This window comes from Cyclopterus lumpus, chromosome 16 (assembly GCF_009769545.1).
Source record: "Cyclopterus lumpus isolate fCycLum1 chromosome 16, fCycLum1.pri, whole genome shotgun sequence".
NCBI classification, from domain to species: domain Eukaryota; kingdom Metazoa; phylum Chordata; class Actinopteri; order Perciformes; family Cyclopteridae; genus Cyclopterus; species Cyclopterus lumpus.
Window position 1 is genome coordinate 15,473,271 of NC_046981.1, and position 18,202 is coordinate 15,491,472.

Sequence of the window (18,202 nt, forward strand, 5' to 3'; positions counted from 1 at the left end):
ACATAAACAATCTGTCCAACCTGATTGGCTTCTAGTTACACGGTGCTGAATGGTGAGCTTTAAAAGAAAGGTTGCGCAGAGACGCTGCAGAGCAAACACACAAACAAAGTCATGCAAACTTCTTAAGGTGATCCTCCGGCTACAGCTCAGGAAAGCTAAGGATTTAATTAAATTAAAAGCAAGACAGATCTTCCACACATGGATGTATCTCACTAGTGGTAATAACAATGCAGAACAAAGACATCCCAACATCACAAAAAGGGGGATTTTTGATTGGATCTGCTTATCTATATTTGGTGAGACCTGGAGTAATTTGAGGATCGGTATCTTCTTTCTTTGCACACTGTGCGTGTTGAATACTTCTACGTACCCTATACTACCTTCAGGATAATGCCCTTTCCGCGTTTAACATCATCATTTAAATCCAAGGCCGACGGCTCCACTTGGTCATGCTCGTAGATAAGCTGGAAATATAGAACCATCACTGCTGACACCATAAAAGTAGGGCACGAGAGCTCTGGGAGCCAAACATTGAAGATCATTCACCGCACTAAAGGCTTGGGCTAGCAAGTCCCCAACAGTTAACAAGTGTCCCAAAATGACTTTGCACCACTTTCCCAAACTCTCCTGGATCTGTTTATGTAAACACATGGAAGATAATGACAACAGCCTGGAGCCTTGGTATGTTCACCTCTTCCTTCCTGGGACAGCCCCCTGCCCATCGTAAGTCTCCATATGAAAGGATCCACGATGGCACGAGACCCCGTCTCTTGATCTCTGAAAGAAAACGTCTCAGGAGACAAACAAAAAAGGGAAAACAAAAAGGCGAAGAGAAACTAAACAAAGCCAAAAGTGCATCAATGCTACCAAGGTGCTTACTGGTACGGTATTGGCTGTAGCCCCCAGAGTTTGGTCCAGTTCCTGTTTGCTCTGACTTACAAACAAACAAAGAGGAGTAAACATAAAGATATGTTTGACAGATGTCACACCAGCCCCACACACACCTGGTTCAGGTTAGGTGTGAAAGCCCCCTTCCATTCACCAGGTGGCCAGAAACACCACTCCAAATAAATAATTATATTGCTCCATAGCAGTTGGACGTGTAAATAAGCAGCTGTTTGCCAACTACACTAGTTTGCCACATTTCAACTGAAAAATGTAGGATATGTCAATGTTAAGTCCACAACTTTATTCTGCTTCCCCCAAACATTGATTTGAGAAAACCATTTCTGCTTTAATACCAGTTAGCTTCTCCTGCTTGGAGATTTATTGTTGCTGAAAGTCAATAGCAGCACACAAAGCATCCTGCAGATCATCCAATTGACCTTCTGCTGGTCACGTTGGGAACAGCTGGCAATATCAGCACCAAATAATACAGTTAATCCTTAAAGTTATTATTACATGTAAATATGAGAAAGTAAATACAAAGACAATATCCACACAGTTGATTGTACCTCTTAGCTTGAGCATGAATATAGTAATAGAATCCATTACTAGAAAAATAAGCCTGCATGAAATTGGCAGCTAAACTAATTCCCCATTACATCAGCGTTAAACAGTGAAAACTACATTTTTGTGTATTCTTCAAAAGAAGATCAACTTTTCCATCAGAGAGGTTATCACGTCATGAATAAATAAAATTAAGCTCTACGATTTTACTTTCCAAAATAGGAGCACTCAATCTCTTTCATTAGTTTGTGGGGAGCAACAGCTGTTCATCTACGGCAGTGAGATCAAGTGTTTTCGTCATATTTGACCAAAACTAATGACGATTTCTGAGGCTTGAGATAAAAGTAAATGCAGCAAATGTTGTCATTAGTCACACTGCACAAAAATATGGCCTTGATCTCATTCCTTTGCTCTCCATAATTCCATAATGCTCCAGGAGATTTAATATTTGACATGATTACCATGACATAAAGTAATCTAATGAAATCAAAGGGGAGCTGGTAACATGGTGGAACTACCAGAGGATCTTTGATATATAACCAATCAGCAACCCAATCATTCCTGATACATATTTTAGGTTTTCTAGTGCAATATTTCAACACTAAATTGAAAAGAATATGTTCACATAATGCTTACGAATCAAAATGTAAAGTTTTTTTCTTGAGGGAAAGACAACATGAATGAGCATATTTTAACTTTCCATGAATGTCTACCCTCAGAGTGGGCGAGAACTCCCACACAATCTCACAAGGAGGCAGAATTGCTGAAAGTACCGTAAATAGCCCAAATTTCTCTTTCCAATTGCCCTAAGATTAAAGAAACTGTTTTAATAAGCACTAAAAGACATATTGTATTTTAAATGACAAAAGGGAAATGAGAGGGAGAAAAAAACCGTCCATCAGTACGAACTTTGGTTTAAGAGGAACGAACAAAGAGAGCTGCGTTCAGCCTCGAGGGTCATGACAAAGGAACGAGGAGAGGGATTACAGTGGAAAATAGAAAGGAATGGGGGGGTTGAGAGGAAGATTATAGTTAAGTGAAAGCGTGCCAGAGAAGGAGTGAGTGCAGCAGAGGAAAACGTCTCCCTCTACCTCTGTGATTGGTGTTGTGCTTCTTTGAGTGCAGAGCAGAAGGGATGTTGTGGTGACTCGCAGCATATTGACAAGCTTCGGACGCAGACGCTAACTGTAGATGCAATCTCCCCCGCATTTCTGTTTACTCTGGGGATTAAATTAAAGAACACAGCAGCCAATTTCATACCTGGCTTCCCTTCTCGCAATGTGACGTTTACTCGCTGGCATGATGCCCTTTCTCTCTTCCTCTCCCTTTGACTCGCAGATGATACACTGTGTAGCTGAGAGAATGAGAATGATGCCAGCTTCACACAGAATGGACGTGTACATTTGCTTATAGGATTAACCAGGAAGTCGGTCCCCCTCCCCCACACTCGGAGACTGGACTATTGATCTGCATGAAAGGCACACTGCTTAGATGTGCTGCACAGATAAAGATGGCAGCCCACTGCCAGAAGGTTGAGGGTTGCACTATCCATGGTGATGAAACCTTTGGCCACGACAGCAGATCAAAAGTCTGGCTTCCATGTGAGATATGTGCTTTGGAGAAATAGTACTTTCTGTTCCCAGTTGATTCATAACACACATGTACGCACACAAATAATAGTTTGAGACGCAGAACACTGGGAGTCAACTTTGTATTATCTGGAATATTGTGTTGGAGAACTTTAATGCTCCATCGTGCAACATTTTGTTTATTTTTCATATTTACGTTGGCTCAAATAATTTTCCTCCCCTGTTTATTTAATAGACATTTTTTAGGTTTGGGTGGTGCGGATTGGCTCTCATAACGGGTCGGCTGGGTGCGGATAATAAAAACAGACCGGCAGATCACTTATTGATAAACTTTGAGTGTGAACACATCAGAAGTGTCATATTTCTAATTTGTTTGGTTTAATAAATAATTTAATTTATTTTTATTTATAACATAACTGATGGACAGCTTCGGCGGCTCCTTCTATTTTTATAAATCATATGATTATGGGCCGGTGGGCTGGTCGACTTTGATCATGCGTTATCATTTAAGTATATAATAAATAGTTTAAAATAATCTGATATGCTGCTAATAGCCTTTTTATGTTTTCTGTGTAATTATTTTAGGCTACTGGGTAGAGTGCACTGGCTGATTTAGTTAAACTAGAGTAACATGTAGACGTTTCTCTCCCCCTATCGACCAATCAACTGGTTTCAAGAGTAGAGAGACTTTCAGAGGACCAAGACTGTCTTCCGTTGACTGAAGCTCCATCTCGCTGTGAGAGCAACACTAATGGGATGCTGGTATTGCCATTTGTACAGCATCTGTAAGTAATATATAGTGATTGTTTGATAATGTGCTTTCCGTCACAACTTAATAAGCCGATATTAAGTCTGCTTTCTGCCCTCCAGCAGACACACATTGCTTAATTCAGCTTTAACACGAACAAATCACAGCAACCGACTCTTCATCATCGTCTCCATCATTCCCCAAGTTTTAGTATTGACAACAGTACAGTCCATTAGTTCTCAATGTCCTTGGCTGTTATTCCTTCCAAAGCATGCGTTACATCACAAGTGGTGTGAGTAGAAGAGTCCTTGACAACTTACCTGAAGGAATACACAGCATATTAAAAAGGCCATTCAACAAAAGTAGGTTTTTGGCAACTAAATATCAGCCTAATGAAACTGGAAAAAAAACTAATGTGTTACAATAAATACCAGCGGTTGGGAAAATCTATTTGGCTTTATTGTATTTGATTTAATTTGTTCTCACAATCTTTTCATGTCTTTCTGCACTTGATAGTTACATGTCAAAAAAAATGTACTTGCATGAAAATGTTCTGTTGATTCTTATTCAAATTCATTCGACAACAAAGATGGACTAAATTGCGGGGACGATTTAAGAAAACCTTCTTGTGCCACTGAAGTGGAAAAGCGAGTGCATTCATATTACTTGTTTCGTTCTGTGGCCACTCCTGGGCTGCAAAAGCAAACCATCAACTCATCTTAATCCTTTTACTCAAACTCATCAACGGCTTACAGTTCAAAACCTTGCTCACTTTTATGAACACATTTTCTTAAATTTTTTTCATCACTTTATTCTTTATCTGACTATCAGGGAAAAGAGAACAGATGGATTCACTTACTAATCCTTTGATGATAAAAATGCACGTTGCGTTCCTGCTGAATGCAGCTTCCTCATTGAATGCAGTAGTGATTAACTTAAAAAAGAATTCGTAACTTCAGGCGAAATCAGGGTGTGTATGATCATTTTGGTAGATTTCATCAGAAAATTAATTCGAAATACGGTGCTTTGAAGTACAACACCTATCACATGATTTAAGGACAATGCTTAAAGGGATTCCTCTTAACTATGAACTTGGCCGCCTCGGGGGAATGAGCGCAGCAAAGAGATCACAAACTGTCAAGAGAGTTTGCATCATTGCCCGAATAATACAGAGTCTCTACAGGTGTGATGTTGGGAGACCCGGCTTATTAGGAGCTGATCCGCCTTTTATTAAAGGCTTCTTTATGGGATTTCACTCTGGCTCTGCAGTGTGAACCGACTGATACACTCCCCTGCAGAGGACTTGAGGACCCCTCCGGATGGGGCTCCAATTAGGCTGTTGGAGACTGAGACACCGGTGGCAGGTTGTGAGGTCTGCCATGCTGAGAGAAGGTGAGGAGGGATGTGGTGACAAAAGCTCACTGAGGCGTAAACAGGTGCGACATGCTGCCTCTCGACTGACGGCTCCAAACCGATAAAGAATGGAAGCGAGGATTTGTTATTATTCTTCACTGATGAATGTTTCTCTAATTATTTTTGACGAATTGCGTCTCCTCGCGTCCATTCGTGTCTTTGCATCTTTGTATGTAATCTGGCGTTGCGTTTGGTATGAACAAGAAAGGCTGCAATGATTTTATAAAGTATTTTGAGCATCGATTTATCCGCAGGTTATTAATTTAATTATTCAACAGGAAATAGGGAAAAATGGCCATCACAATCTCCCAGAGTTGACATCTTTCAATATCAACATTGCTGTACGCAGCTATCCATCAGTGCCAAATGCAAAAACAGGCTCAAAGTTAAAGCACACAGCCCAAAGAGCAATACACAGGTATAATACATAATTTAGGGAACCTATAAATAACCTGGCAGCATATAGGACACAACATGAGGCAGGCCATCTTAGTGTCCACCACAAGGCATCCCCATTGCTCTCCTTGTCTGTTGTCCAAGTATAGAACCATTTGTTTCCCAGCATCCGGTGGGCCTCACATTATAAATTCAGGATCACTGATTCATTTACTTTAAATAGGGTTGTCTTTCAGTTCTGGTTTTAATGCAGCTTGAAGGTCAGCCTGCACTGTTGGCTTTACATTTCCTTGTGAAATCCATTATGCTTTGCATAATACCAGGGCTCAGTGCAACTCTTGTTCCTGAAATACCCTACAAATAGCAGATTGTTTTCAGTTTCAGGGAAATATGCTTCCATCATCAGCTTCCAACTTACAGACTGCAACTAAAATAAAAATGCGAGTTCTCAAAAGCAAAAGTTTGAGAGTTTGTAAAGAGTTTGTTGATGAAAGCTGTGGTTGTTTAATAGTGGGGGGGCTTTGTAAAAGCTACATGACCAGTCTCGGCCTGTTGAGCCTCGAGCGAAGCGCCGACACTCACCAAACATGTTGCCAATGTGCCCGTTTCTCGTCAGAGGCCGGAGCTCATTCTTGCCCCAGGCGTAGCTCTTGTAGTTGTCCCAGGAAAACTTCATCATCTGCAACATAAAGGGAAGGGGGGGGGGGGGGGGGGGGGGGGGGGGCAGACATACTGGTCACTTGACTGATAGCAAAGCAACACACGTCCAAAGTCCAATTAAATTGGTACGCCTCAAGGCGAAGGGAACGTTAGCTTGTTGATCAGGCGGCTTAATGACAGACATGCAATTAACACACATAAACCGCACCGCTAAACAATAAGATTGACATTTCCCCTGCAGCTTCTCCTCCTAAATTAAAGACTGAATAATGCCAGTAGATGAAATGCGAGTTTTATAGATAAGAACGCATCTCGGAGAAGAAAGTGTTTCTAAAATTGATACTCTGTACTCCTCCCCGAGTAAGAACAGTGATCTAGATGAGATTTGATGTGATCTGAAGAAGGAAACTGTCGACTCTTTGATGCAGTAAAAGAGAGAAAGCAAGACAGGGAAGTGAGGGATGAAGATGAAATGTGAAATAACTTCAGCTTAGAGGCACAAAGTTGAGCAATGCGTGCTTCAGCAGAGTTACAATCAGCTTAGAAGCCTGGGAAGGAAAAGTTGTTTCATATTAATTGAATTAAATTCACAAAAGAGAAAAAAAAGATGCTGGATCAAAAGTCTAATTGAAGGCAAGAGTCAGACAAAATCTGCACACTGGACTGGTAGCTCCTGGCTGATTACATTTCATGGAACAGAGCAACATTTAAATCTATGAGATGTTCGGTAGGTGTTGCAGAAAACACGTCACAAATCCGAATAACCAATATATAGACAACGGCAGTGCGACAGGCTTGATCTTCAGGTGTAATGTTTACCATGTTCACCACTTTGGTTTGGCAAGTTAGGATGCAAATATTTGAGAACTGGCACTAAATAAAAAAGCACAACCAAAGCTCACGGGAATGCAATTCGTTTTGCGATTGACGAAATCTATTATAATTCATGTTGACATGAAAATCTGGAGCAAATATCATGTCAATCCATTCGGTATTTGCTTCACTTAAAAACACCTCATGTTGGCACGAGAAGCCGAGATAGAAAAGTCAGAGGATCACCAAAGTCCTTCGGCTTCAACCTTGAGGGAGGGAAGATTACATTTTCTTGGCAATACATCCACAGAATTGACAGTGTTGTAAAACCACATGGTCACAGTCAATCTGACAAAAAACAGGCGCCCCTTCTAAAGTTATCGCTGATGAAATATCTTGAGGGGAGAAATGTTTGATCTTGAGGAGGGGGAGGTGTATTGGATGTATTGCAAAAAATGTCTTGGCATGAAAAATAGCTTTTGGAGATATCAATCTTGACCAAAGTGGTGGACTAACTGAGACAGCCATCCCTCGAACATAAGGGTTGTAAAGGTGTGGATAGGTTTAAAAATCTAACTGTATCTTTGCCACCGTACCCTTGTTATGGAAATTCATGCTTCCCGGTTCTTTTATTCTAGTTTGCATTGATGTCTCTTATGCATGATAATAGCACAGTAGTTCTGTAAGCCGTGTTTCCTACGGATGCAGCCGCTGTCATTACTGTTCCAGCCAAGCAGCAGGATATTTTTAAAGCGATGAATGAGTTTTTTTCATATCATTATCAAAGAGGTGCCATAATTCATGTGCATACAAACAAAATATCCTTGAAAACTAATTCCATCTGCAAGAATACTTGACTCGAGTGCTTTGAACAATGTCGACATGAAATTCAATTGTCAGCACGATCAAACAAACGCTCGGTGCAATCTGTTGAAAGATGGACAGATAGTCCAGGACTCGATCTTTTTTCCCCCTTCTCTGAATATTCACAGCAACACGATGCCATCTGTATTATCAATACCACACAAGACATCTGTCTCTCCAGAGGTGGGCTGGTATAAGCCTGAGAGAAATAGACAACATGAATCAGGTTACCTGCCTAAAAAGCTCATTATAGACACCTCAAAGAATACAGAGTTAGTCATTTCTCACTGTAAAACAACCACAGTGTCACAAAGTACACAAATGTTCAAATACATGTTCAAATGTCTTTCAGGTTGTTGAAGACAGCGAGTACGGGTCAGGGAGCTGAGATTTGATTTGGGTCAATTATATTACATTAAACTATTTTGAAGGTCCTGCGCCGGTTTGATTTGTGATTTGGCATTTGTGAAGCGATGCATTTAAGCACTTTGAAGTAAAAAAAACATTCACAGGAAACAACACATTAGGGCCATCGTTGTTGTTTTCTCATCTTTCATTTTTTCATCTAGAGTATGGCATTACATCTGAGAAAAGCAGCATTTAAAAAAAGCATTTTTTATCTATTTACAAAAACAAATACTAATGTATGCAGTATCAATCTCCCAAAATGTGATTAGTTGCTATATGGTGACAAAAATAATAATTTTCTTCAGAAAGAACCCATCGCTGGTCTTATTGTGTACCAACTGGATGTTCTGCCTTCCAGAATGTTGAAACTTATTCCATCTTTAATAATGTCAACCTGTCTCGCTCCTCAGGCAGCTTTAGAAGCAAAAGAACAATATTAATACGGGACACAAAAATGTGGGAGTTGGTAAACGTTCAATCTTTGTGTTTGAAGGGCGTTGTATGTCATGGGGCCGGTGCCGAAACGATCAAATGACATTATGAAACCTGAAAAAGAAATAGGACTTTACAACCGTCGTCAAATTAATGTTGGGCTAGAAAAAAAGCAGATGGTACACTGAAACTGTCTGACTGAAGGCATAAACATTTTTAAATGATAACATTAATCAGCGACGACATGACTCTAAAAGAAAGGATTTAATAACGCAGCTGGCATTGAGAAACTATAATGCGGCATTTCTCACTGTTTTATAGATAATTCATCAAAAAATAAGAAACTGATTAATTGGTGATGACAATAATCTACAAAAAATGCTAAGGTAGTGTAATTGAACTCTTCTCTTTCTTCTCAAATATGATGTTCTTCCAACAAAATCTGTTGCTTTACTTTTTCTTTTTTTTGGTGTAAAATAAAAAAGTGTACTAACTACTGATTAATGTTTAAAAAACTCCCAGTACTCTGTGTAGATTCAGGTAGAAAATTCATTTCTATAATAAATATTTTCGGACAAATGAATAGACTGTTATTTACTACTTGCAGCAAGAAGTATTTGACCCTTATAGCAGATGTGTACATACAAAACAAAAAGGAAGTCATTGGCAGCTACTTTGACCGAGTACACATGACCAACTAAACTACTCGAGACCTGCACAAGGAAAAGCTGTGTTTTAATATCAAAATATAAGCACGATGAAATTCACCCTCCATGAGAATCTGAGGCTCAGTTTCCTGCCGCTCCACGCTGATAAAACAGATATCTGGCATTGTGTTTTTCACTCCCCTGCTGCTCTGCGGAGGGTCAAAGTGGGGGAGGACCGGGGGTCACGCAGCCGTAGGACCGCTGATGTAACAACCCCATCATCACAGCACACAGCACACAACACGATCATCAAGAGCTGCAGTCCGATCCCGCCCTCAACGCCGCTTCTCAGAGGGAGCGAACGGATGAATGATTCTTTTCCAGGGGGACTAAAAGTCATGATCAGACAGGAAGTGGACCGTTCAGGTATTGATCGCCTCCGCCCACCAACCAGACAATTAGTTTAACCGGAGCCAGTGATTAACAGTAACCACGGGTTGACGGGGGCCGACAACACAGCTGCAGGTCAGAAGTCACGCACTGCTGGTCATGTGATCCAGGATGGTCACACAACAACCAGACCTTAAAAGTGACTCGAGCAGTTGCATAAGCGATTACATTTACGCCGCATCAACTCCAAAGCTTTGATTAAAATTAAAAGAGCTTCAGTGCCATGTAGTGGTTATACAGCATAACAATAGACTTCCAGGACTCAGAGTTGGATTCCTACTGGGAGCGTCATGTTGAAAATGAATGCACTCGTGGTACCGCCTGACACCGACATCCACCAAACAACATGCAGGAGGCAGAAGCAACACTCTAAATGTAATACAGCACGCTGTGTCTTGGTAGTAGAGGTAAAATAACTGGCATTGTGTATTATCTATTCTAAAGCAACAGAAAACATGAACGTTTAATTAAATTAAATACAAATGTATTGCAAAGATTTGGACTAACCAAATAACCGAGACATGAGATGTTGGAGAAGTTTAACTACCACAAGACAAGGCAGAACTGACTGGGTTCAAATAAAGGTTGTGTCATCTTTCAGTCGATCTGGTCAGTTCAGTTCAGTTAATTCCACGGGAAAAGCTTTAAAGTAAAATAAAACGGCATATATGACTGAATTAATACATACAATAAATAAACAGAAATATACACAAGATAGAACAGCGCCCCGTCCACCAACTCCTAATGCCACAGGAGAACACATGGCAGTTAGCTGTAATCCATACTGGGTATAAATGAATAGAAAAGAAACTAAACATGCAGGGAAAGAAATGAATAAGCAGAAGACGTTGACATGTTTGATTATTAATGAGCTACAGCTTCCACCCCTTAGGAAAAGAAAGTTTATTCGTCATTGTTCTTGCAACCCACAAGCAAAGTATGTGCTTATTTTAGTAAATTGAGTGCAGTCTCACTTCTCAAATCATGGTGTAATCACTGCTGACAACAGTACCTCTTTGTCAGCTAAGACAACATGGATCATTTCATTCCACTTGAACAAGAGTCTTACATAAAGCATGCCTCAAAGCACACATGGCACTTTCCCCACCCTGCACATTTTGTAATGCAGTTGTTATGGTTGGCACCACGGGCGAGGCATCCCTATAATCTGAGGAGGCTTTGGGTGGGCCGTGGATAATAAATCATCCCAGCACCCTGGCATGGCACCCCGAGACACGGCTGCGTTAACGAGGTGCTGTGTCATCACCAGAGACCGAGGGGACCTTTGGCAGAGACGATACAGAATCAGCTTTCCCCCGACCGTTTCCCCCTGAACTTCCAACCTCAACTTGCACATCTTCACCTCTCCTCCCCCCCAGCTTCCAGTATGAGACCTGCTCTGGAGCGCAGCCATTTCCTTACCATTAAAACCGCATTTATGGAGAGCAGTGACGGAGCCTTGGAGGTCTCGGGAGGCCAGAGAGGTCTCATCCTGAGTCAGCACAACGCCGTGGTCAATTACAAGCAAGTCCCAAAACAAGAGCCAAAGTTGTAAAACCTGGCAGCACTGAGCTGCAGATCATTCATGCATGGAATTAATGTGGAATCGATCACAAAATCAGATGACCATATCCACTGAGGATATATGTCTGCTTCAGTAGTGTGTCTGTAGGGAGGGGGGAGGCACAATGAAGTAAAAGACAATGTGTTATTGTGTGTTCCATTACAAAATATAGATGATATGTAAACGTCTGCATTGTTGGGCACTAACCCTACTTAAAGACATGCTAAGTTTCATAAACAGATACTGTCTACTAGAGGATGTCTTTCCATCGGCACTATAAATCTTTCATTTTCACACAGCTAGGTGGTGTATTGCGTCTTTTAAAAACTGTAAATAAAAATAATAGAGATTAAATGCATTTATTTTACAACAGAGTAGCATTTGCAGATATTCGACTGTATGTGCGTAAAGCAACAACATATGCTAAGATACCATACACCAAAATCACAACAGACTTCTGATTAGAATATTCCTTCACAGTCCTCATCAAGGCTGGGTACACTCAGAAATGCTTATATCAAGCTGCAGGACAAATCGTTCGAGCAAAATCACGGTTACAGCTGATGCGGACACCTGGATTCTTCAGATTTGTATTTGCAGATCACGCCCAGAGAATTGGCTTCACTTCTCTCTCTCTCTCTCTCTCTCTCTGACCATTAGGAGAAGATAGGTGGCCAAGTCGTCTCCTAGGCGTTCTCTTGCCATCTTTCAAGGCAAGAGAGGGAGAATCGCCACAAGGAGCCTATTAAAATGTCTGGACCTGGAGTATTAACATGTCTAAATGGTCCCAGTGATGAAGAGAAAGAGATACGTGACAATAACCTGTGCTTTTATATATGTATTTTATGTCTTATATATGTATTGAATGTCTCGTTTTAAAATCAGTAATGTCTTTTGACCTTGTTGATGCTGAACTGACTGAGTCGCCAACTGAATTTCGGAGCGTCTCCTTACGATGACAATAAACATCCTTATAACATTGTGAATAAACCTAATAATAGCTTTAAAAACTGTATTAAAGGAAGTTAGTATCAGAAATAATGTTAGAGTGGCTATAACAAATGACCAATGGGACTCTATTTTTGACTTGATATATATATCATCTACATCCGCTAAACACAACTTGATACAGCTAAAAGTGGTACACAGGGCTCATTACACTAATGCTAGACTAGCAAAAATGTACCCTAACTCTGATCCGTTATGTCCTCGATGTAAAGGCCAGCCGGCAGACGTTACACATGTTTTGGCTATGCCCGAAACGCTCCACCTTTTGTATTTTTAAAGCTTATAGTGAGATGTTTGCAACTCAATTTGACTCGCACCCAAAGTCTTTGGCTTAACACCAGAGGAACTCTGTACCCGTTTACCAAATGAAGCCAATGTGGTCGTAGCCTTCACAACACTCCTTGCTCGACGTTTGATCCCTCTTAGATGGAAGCAACGTGCCCCTCCATCGTTCTCCCACTGGGTCAAAGATGTCATGTATTTCCTGACACTTGAAAAGGTTAAATATACTCTCAGAGCTTCCTCCCAAACCTTTGATAATGTATGGAGACCTTTTCTAGATTACTACGACGCCTTACAAGAACCTCTCGACAAAAACTATTGTTGATCCCTTATCCGTCCCATAGCAACAGTGAGCAGCCCCCCCCCCCGCTTTAATTTCATTTTTTAATTTTCCTTAGCTATTAACCATTTTATTGTCTATCAATAATTAGACGACCTCATCCTCGACAAAGGGCAGCATTGCTTTCACCAAAGGGTTGATGACTACCTCGCGAACATTGTGGAGCATTTAGCAGCTAAAGAGTCTGATATTTAGGAGTTGGTTGCGACCAAAAACAGAGCAAAAAGTGAATATTGTCCGATCGGTCATAAGTCTGATGACACAAGCATCTGAGGGCAAGGGGCTTCATTTTGGATGAGAATAATAGTATTTAAAAAAAGCACTCAAAAATATTCAGTAAGTCAATGTATGCAGAGTTATTAAACTATAACGTATCCAGAATAACCAAAAATGTATTAATTTCAGTATCATAGTCAGAGCTTCAACAACAGTCACTGAGTTACTCTTAAGAGTCGCATCTTGGTTGAAACAGTGGATTAACACTGGTTTTAGCTGGTTTTAGCTGGTTTTAGCTAATGCAGTCAGCGTGTGTGTGCTTCTTTCGGTTTCCTCGGATCACAGAGCCGACCCGATCAATGGACCTCGCCAGAAAAGTTGATGGAATCTGAAGGAGTGGAGAGCAGAGTGGTCTCTAAACTTAGTGGAGTAACAGGAACGTTCACAACAAATGTTGCACACCCAATAATTCTCCCAAGCACCCTTAACCTTCTCACTCACCGTGCGGACAGCGGCCCTCGCTCTTCAAAAACAAGCTAGAACAAAATTGCAGGTGTGATGCAGAAAATGAGAGGGGGGGGAGCCATTACAGAGCGTTTACAGTACCATTAGAAGGAACAAGACAGAAGATGGGGAGCCCAACAAGCTCGTTAGAAACAAATCCACAAAGTCCCGCCCCCTGTGGAAAGCTTCACACAAGGCCAGAGGCCTCACCACCACCACCTCCACACATCTGGAGGTAAAGTCACTTAGTAACAAACGGAAGACGATCTACCAGGAGATATTTTGAGAGGAAGATGTACAAGTAGATCAGGTCTAGCTCAAATGCACTAGAGAGAGGAGAAAGGGAGCACCTTTAATAGATTCGTCAAGGTAAGATGAGGAGAGCGTTTTTTTTTACAAAATAAATGAATTTCTGATGAAGCGAGACGGATGAACAGATTTTCATTTTTTCTTTTGACCTGCCAGGTGTTCAGATTCATTTCACCTCGAGTCAACACCCTCATAGCAAATACCTGCCACAGTGTGCAAATGATAACTGTGTGCTTTGTCACTTTAGGCGACCAGTAGGTAAAGTGTGTTAAATTGAGGTCAAATCGGATTCCAAATGGAAGCAAAAATCACAACCACAAACAAATTCCCTCTGGCGAAGAGTGCCAAGCATTATTTCCTCGGTGGGGAGATGGCCATCTTGACATGTTGCAAGCCTGCAGCAGAATAGGTGAGAGAAACCCTTCAGACAAGGTCAAACCCTGTCTGAAGGGTTTCGGGCACGATGGCCACAAAAAGTTACAATGTGGCCACCAAGTTTAATCAGAGAATGCGTGTCGCAATGAGTTTACGTGTCTAAATAAAGGTCCCCCACCGGGTCCGATGTATTTTGTTTTTATTCATACAGGTAGCAAACTCACTTCAAGGAATAACTTTACTTTAGCAGGAGGTTGTGCGAGAGAAAGAGAGAGATAATATTTCTGTCAAGAGATATGCATTTCAGAAAGGGAGTTGCAACAAGGTTCTAATGTTCCCCCATTCCATAACAGAAACACACTTAATCAAAATAGACTTATACCATAAACTGAACCTTGCTTCTATGGAGTCTATTATTTCCATATCTTATTTTAATATCTTCTTTGTATTGAATTTCTTGTATTGTATTGTGTTTCTTCAACAGAATCACTTTGACTGCTCACGATAATCATAGTTGCATTTTTTCCATTATTGACAGATCCAAAAACACAGAATCTTCTTCCAGACTTTCACAGTAAAGTTTGACATTTTATTTTCATTGCCACAGTTCACGCTGGCTGACAGGGGTGGCACCAAAGGGACATTTGTTCTCTTCCTAGTCGGGCTGGTAGCTTTGAAACACCTTCCCTTTCCCGTATGATTCTTCAAACACAAGGCAAGCCTTTGAACTCAAAGATGAACAACCTGGCAATTGCTTTCATCTTAAATTAACTTGGCACTTCTCAGGAGTGAAAAGGTTATTAGTTTCATGGAGGTGAATTAGCCGTGTGTGTTTTCTTCCTCAAAATTGCATTACCGATGAAACCAATTCATTTATTATTATTTTATTATATTATTAGGTATTCATTTATGTAAGACACAATAAGACACAATAAGTCACAATTTGCATGCCAAAGGTATGCGCATCATTTTAGCCTGCCTATAAGAGATAATGAATGAGAAATTAGATCTTTGTTAATAATATATTATTTTTCCATAAAAATCTGTTGTTTTGTGAACAATAACAATAAACCACCAATACCTCACTGTCCTGACAAATCATAAAAGAAGCACATCATAAAATGGATAAAAAAGCTTCAGACTTCCATTAGCAAGCATGAAAACTAACAGAATGCCTGAATTATAATGTAATAACTGGGCTTGCAGACGTTGCACGTACAGATAAGCAGAATGACCTCTTGAAGGAACATTTCTTTAATTTGTTATTACTTTCAGACATATGTCATTGAAAATGCTGAGCTATTAATGCATGTTGAGTAGAATTATATATTCCCTTCCTTTGCCTTTGAGGTAGCTGGGCGACATCAGTCGCCTTGCCAGAACTGTTACCGACAGCCCCATTCTTTGATTTTAATGAAATCACAACTCAGAAACAAGCCAATTTCAATGTTCAGACAATAATAACCCTCCACTTCCTTATTCTCCGTCACATTAACACACAGCAGAGCAGGCATCTCCCAGCCTACACCCACACCGAGTAAATCCCCAAAATATCATCTTCAATTAAAAACAATGGGAGCCTATAAGCTTTTGAGCGGATCATGGCTATATTAACACATCAATAGTTCTCTCTATATGAATCGTAAAGAAGCATGCAGTGACGTCTGGCCTGCTGACATCCAACTATAGAAACAGATGATAAATCAGTGAATATGTTAATAGAGATTAAGGCCAAAATCTGAGAACAACAGTTGCAAACTAGTAGTATATTATTATTCTTAATTTAAGCAGGAATTTTACAATAATTTACATTTTTCCAATTTCCCTATCTCTCCTTTTAACATGCTAATAACCATTTAAAAAAAGACAATTATTCCATCTAAAATGATCTTCCCTGGTTGCAAGCCCCTGAATCACCGCCCACATCTCAAATATGTTCTGCAGTTTAAACAGGTTTGGTGTGGTGAGATGGGATTAAGACTACTAAAACAGACATATTGAGCTATTGGGGGTAGCGTTACTGCTAGTCGCAGCCAAAAAATTGCAATAACAATATATCAGCTAATGGTAATTTTCTTGACGGAAAGAAAATGGGAAGAAAAAGGAAAGTGAAGAAAATGTTTCATGAGTCACTTTTGAAAATAGAACCGATCTAAATCACACCATCTCAGCTTTTTTCATTTTTTTTATTTTATTCCATACAACACCTTTTTAAACCAAAAGCAGCGCTACCATAACCACGACTGCATATTTGTTTTGCGGAGCACAACAAATTGTATCATTGGTGTGACGTGAAAGCATCAAAGACCTTTATCAACAGGGCTTTATTGATCACTTACGTCTGCGGCATCATTTTTGTTTTAAACAAAAAGAGATTCACCACATTAAATATTATTGTACCTGAAAATGAATCTGATCCAAACTACAGAAATGTCTGAAAGCTCACAAGGACATCTACGCGAGGCCCTCACCAGCTGCAAACTAAAGGCTGTGTTAGGGGTGTGACAGGAAGGAACGCTTACATGCTAAGCTATCGATCCACTCTCAACGGATCAGCTGTCCCATGTGAGCTCCACTGTTCCGTCATGTTGCACAACGTGGCGTCCAGAGGCCTTCGGATGGAGAGAGAACTTGTATTGGAGGTAAAAGCCGTCCGCTGAAGGACAGAAGTTCAGAATATAAAAACAGCAAACAAAGCAGCTAAAAGTGACCCTGCAGTCGTTCATAAACACGGCTTTCGATTCAGGATCAGTCCGTCTTCCTTCGGTGAAACCGGCACTCACATAAACCCCAATCGTGACGCCCCTCGGCCCCGCCGATAACCGCCATTACTCAGAAGTCGCAGAGGACTCTGAAACGGTGTTAGCGGACAGGCTGACAAAGGTCACGGGGAACAAGTTTCTTAGAAGTGCCACCTAATGATCGAGTGCAGTGACTCATGAATATCTCTCAATACAGTTATGTTTGAAGTCAGAGCAGATCTATTGCCTCCTCGACACGGCTCTGAACATGGGGACGCAGAAAAACAATGCGCTCGCCGAGCAAACAAGGGCAACCGTGCTGACAGCCAATAGTATTTACCTGAGGGGGAAATGGAGGCCGGGCACTGCGCTCTGAGACGCCAGCGCTGTAAGATGGAACCACTGCATGAGCGAGCTAGCCAACCAGTGGGGAGCGTTCAAATGGACTAAGTCACTGAAGGGTGAGTTCATTACTCCAACACATCTTTACATAGCAAATAGTTGTTTGCTGCTATATTCAGGCTCTGAATATTGTAGAGAGCCTTAAAAATGTGGACGGGCAAAAGCTTGACACCTCGACACAGAGCAGTGAAACAAACAGCAGAATTAAAATCCATAAAGGCCAGTCGTGAATTGTTGGATCAGAGATTACTTGTGGTTTCAAGGGAAATGCTGCCAGAGGGGTCACAATCCATGGAGAGTTGAGCCGAGAACTCGAGAAGAACATGTGGCTTTCTTTAGTTGTTATTCGAGTGAACGGACTAACAATACAATACAAGGAGTGTCTGCAGTCAAAATTCAGAGCACGAATTGTTCTCATAAGTATGGGTGGAGCCCTGTTACCTTATAGTACGTCGGGGTGGAGCCCTGTTACCTTATATTCTCACAACAAGCACCAAAAGTTTAAGTATCCCTCCTCTCCAAATGAGGTGCGGCTAAACTAGACCAACAGATACCATGAGATATATATATATATATATATATATATATATAT

At 40.8% G+C, this 18,202-nt stretch overlaps 1 protein-coding gene across 2 annotated transcripts in view; it reads right to left on the reverse strand.

The window, feature by feature from the left end:
- The window catches only part of LOC117745312 (mannosyl-oligosaccharide 1,2-alpha-mannosidase IA), a 166,546-nt gene that overhangs the window by 91,484 nt on the left and 56,860 nt on the right, over window positions 1-18,202 (reverse strand). For both annotated transcript variants that reach the window (XM_034553549.1, XM_034553548.1), the window contains exon 2: window positions 6,178-6,274. In XM_034553549.1, coding sequence (XP_034409440.1) covers window positions 6,178-6,274 — 97 coding nt within the window. The remainder of the gene's footprint in view (window positions 1-6,177; window positions 6,275-18,202) is intronic.